Source organism: Bison bison, unplaced genomic scaffold (genome assembly GCF_000754665.1).
Source record: "Bison bison bison isolate TAMUID 2011002044 unplaced genomic scaffold, Bison_UMD1.0 scf7180017864072, whole genome shotgun sequence".
In the NCBI taxonomy this organism is placed as follows: domain Eukaryota; kingdom Metazoa; phylum Chordata; class Mammalia; order Artiodactyla; family Bovidae; genus Bison; species Bison bison.
In genome coordinates this window covers 2831120-2833684 of record NW_011494644.1, presented here as the reverse complement: position 1 = coordinate 2833684, position 2565 = coordinate 2831120, and the positions used below count along the sequence as shown (strand labels likewise).

At 43.7% G+C, this 2565-nt stretch overlaps 1 protein-coding gene across 1 annotated transcript in view; it reads left to right on the top strand.

The window, feature by feature from the left end:
* Positions 1-2565, top strand: part of PDILT (protein disulfide isomerase-like, testis expressed) — a 45547-nt gene that overhangs the window by 42718 nt on the left and 264 nt on the right. Inside the window, exons 10-11 of the mRNA XM_010837135.1 lie at positions 1565-1654; positions 2489-2548. Coding sequence (XP_010835437.1) covers positions 1565-1654; positions 2489-2548 — 150 coding nt within the window. The remainder of the gene's footprint in view (positions 1-1564; positions 1655-2488; positions 2549-2565) is intronic.

Here is a 2565-nt window from a genome sequence, read left to right as displayed (position 1 = left end):
ATATTCAAAAGCAGAGACATTACTTTGCCAACAAAGGTCCATCTAGTCAAGGCTATGGTTTTTCCAGTGATCATGTATGGATGTGAGAGTTGGACTGTGAAGAAAGCTGAGTGCCAAAGAATTGATGCTTTTGAACTGTGGTGTTGAAGAAGACTCTTGAAAGTCCCTTGGACTCCAAGAAGATCCAACCAGTCCATCCTAAAGGAGATCAGTCTTGGGTGTTCATTGGAAGGACTGATGTTGAAGCTGAAACTCCAGTATTTTGGCCACCTGATGCGAAGAGCTGACTCATTTGAAAAGACCCTGATGCTGGGAAAGATTGAAGATGGGAGGAAAAGGGGATGACAGAGGATGAGATGGTTGTACGGTATCACCGACTCAATGGACGTGAGTTTGGGTAAACTCCAGGAGTTGGTGATGGACAGAGAGGCCTGGCGTGCTGCGGTTCATGGAGTCGCAAAGAGTTGGACATGACTGAGTGACTGATTTGAACTGAACTGAAGGTCATGGTATAGCCTCATCTCCAAATGCAATTGACATTAAATAGGGCAGATTCTGGAGGGCTTATATGGCTGGAAGTCTTCATGAAATATGACACTTTGAAGAATGGTAGGGATTTAAATCAGAAGTGTGTGAATTATAAGTAGGGAGTATAATATAAACAAGGGGGTAGGCGGAGGGCTAACCACAGAACTGTGAAAGAGATGTCATCCTCCTGGTGTAGAAGATGCACATGGAAAATGAGGCTAGATTGAAAGGGTGGATGGACCTGGTTCAGATCTTCAGTTATCTGAAAAGGAGTTTAGACAGCCAGAGGGCAGTAAACAGTTTCCTAATCTTCTTAAAGACTGAAAAAGGAAAGGAAGCTAGTGATAGCTGAGCAAGAACATACGCCAGACCTTTTGTAAAACAAATATTCTCATTCTTTAGTGATAAAATAGCATATATATCTAGATGTAGATATATATAGTGCTCCTATGAGTCAAGCGTTGTTTTAACTGCCTTTTGCACGCTGTTTGCGACCCCATGGACTGTAAGCCCACCAGGCTTCTCTGTCCATGAGATTTCCTAGGCAAGAGTATGGGAGTGGATTGCCATTTTTTTTTCTCCAGGGGCTCTTCCCAGCCCAGGAATAGAACCCAGGTCTCCTGCATTGCAGGCAGGTTTACCTCTGAGCAACCAGGGAAGCCTCCTTTTCACATAGTAACTCGTTAAATCCAAAGAACAACACCATGAGCAAGGGACTGTTATTATCTTCATCTTACAGTTAAGGAAACTGAGTCATAGAGTGGTTAAGCTTCCAGACAACACTGCAAAGTGATGAAGCCAGGGATTGAGCCCCAACAGTGCGGCCCCATAGTTCTTGCTCTGAACAACTACATCACAGCCCTATGATGGAGGATATTTCATTATTCTTATGGTAATGAAAGCTCAGAGAAGTTAAGGAACTTGCTCACTGCACTCAGGTTATTAGGAATTTGACTCCGGATTTGTCTGTGGAGCAATCCCTGAGTATCCTGCAGGAAGAGGCTACCATTTCATCTCTGCGCCATTTTCTTCCTAGGCTGTACTGTACAATGGTGAACATACCCTGAAAGGCTTTTCTGACTTCCTGGAAAGTCAAATCAAGATTCAGATTGAGGATGAAGATGAGGTAAGGTGAAACAGCAGTAGCCTAGACCATTCTGTCCCACACAGAACCATCAAGAGCTCAACAGATTAGGAAAGAGGGTGCCAAGAGTTCTATAATCTTGTGGGAGAGAATGGAGGAGGGATCCAGGTTGGATGACTTTATTTCAAGGACACATGCTATTAGAAAGGCAGAGTTGAGAAACACATAAAATTAATAAATTTATATTAAAAAAAAAAAAGGACAAGGTCTCACACAGCTCCTAGGCTGCTTCCCTAGGTCCACTATTCTTGAGTGCTTAACCACATGTCCTGATTGGCTCCTGTGCCCTGGCATTGTTCTACAATTTCCATTCCCTCCTAATTCTGTCCATGCCTCAGTAAGCTGAAAGGGGTCATCTGTATTAGTTAGGACCCTTTCAGTTGCAAATGTCAGAAACTATAGCACTGTTTGGCTTAAGCAGCAATGGGAATTTATCCCCTATAACCAGGAGAACATCAAAGGTGGGTGGATTCTGAAGCTCAGAGTCATTTTCTGTCTCCCCATCTCTGTTTTCCTCTGTTTGCTTCATTCCCAAGCAGGCACTTCCCCACGGAGGGGCAGTGACTGCTCCACAGCTCTCAGCTAACATCTTCTCAGCTTGCAAAGAAAGTATTATTAATAATACCAGGTCTTTAGTAGTCCTAGCACATGTCCTGGAACGAATCTCAGCAGCCAGGCCTGGGGCAGCAGCACCTCTGAGCTTAGAGCAGTGAAAGGCTGCTTGGCAATACAATGGCAATTACTGCATAATTCTTGCCTCTATTTATTTTTCCTCCTCCAACCCTTTCTCCCTCCCTCTCTTCTTTTCTTAAATAGCTACTCTCTGTTGAGCAAAGTGAAGAAACAGAAAAGAAGGTATTAGCGGAGGAAAAGGAGGAACATTTTATGAAGAA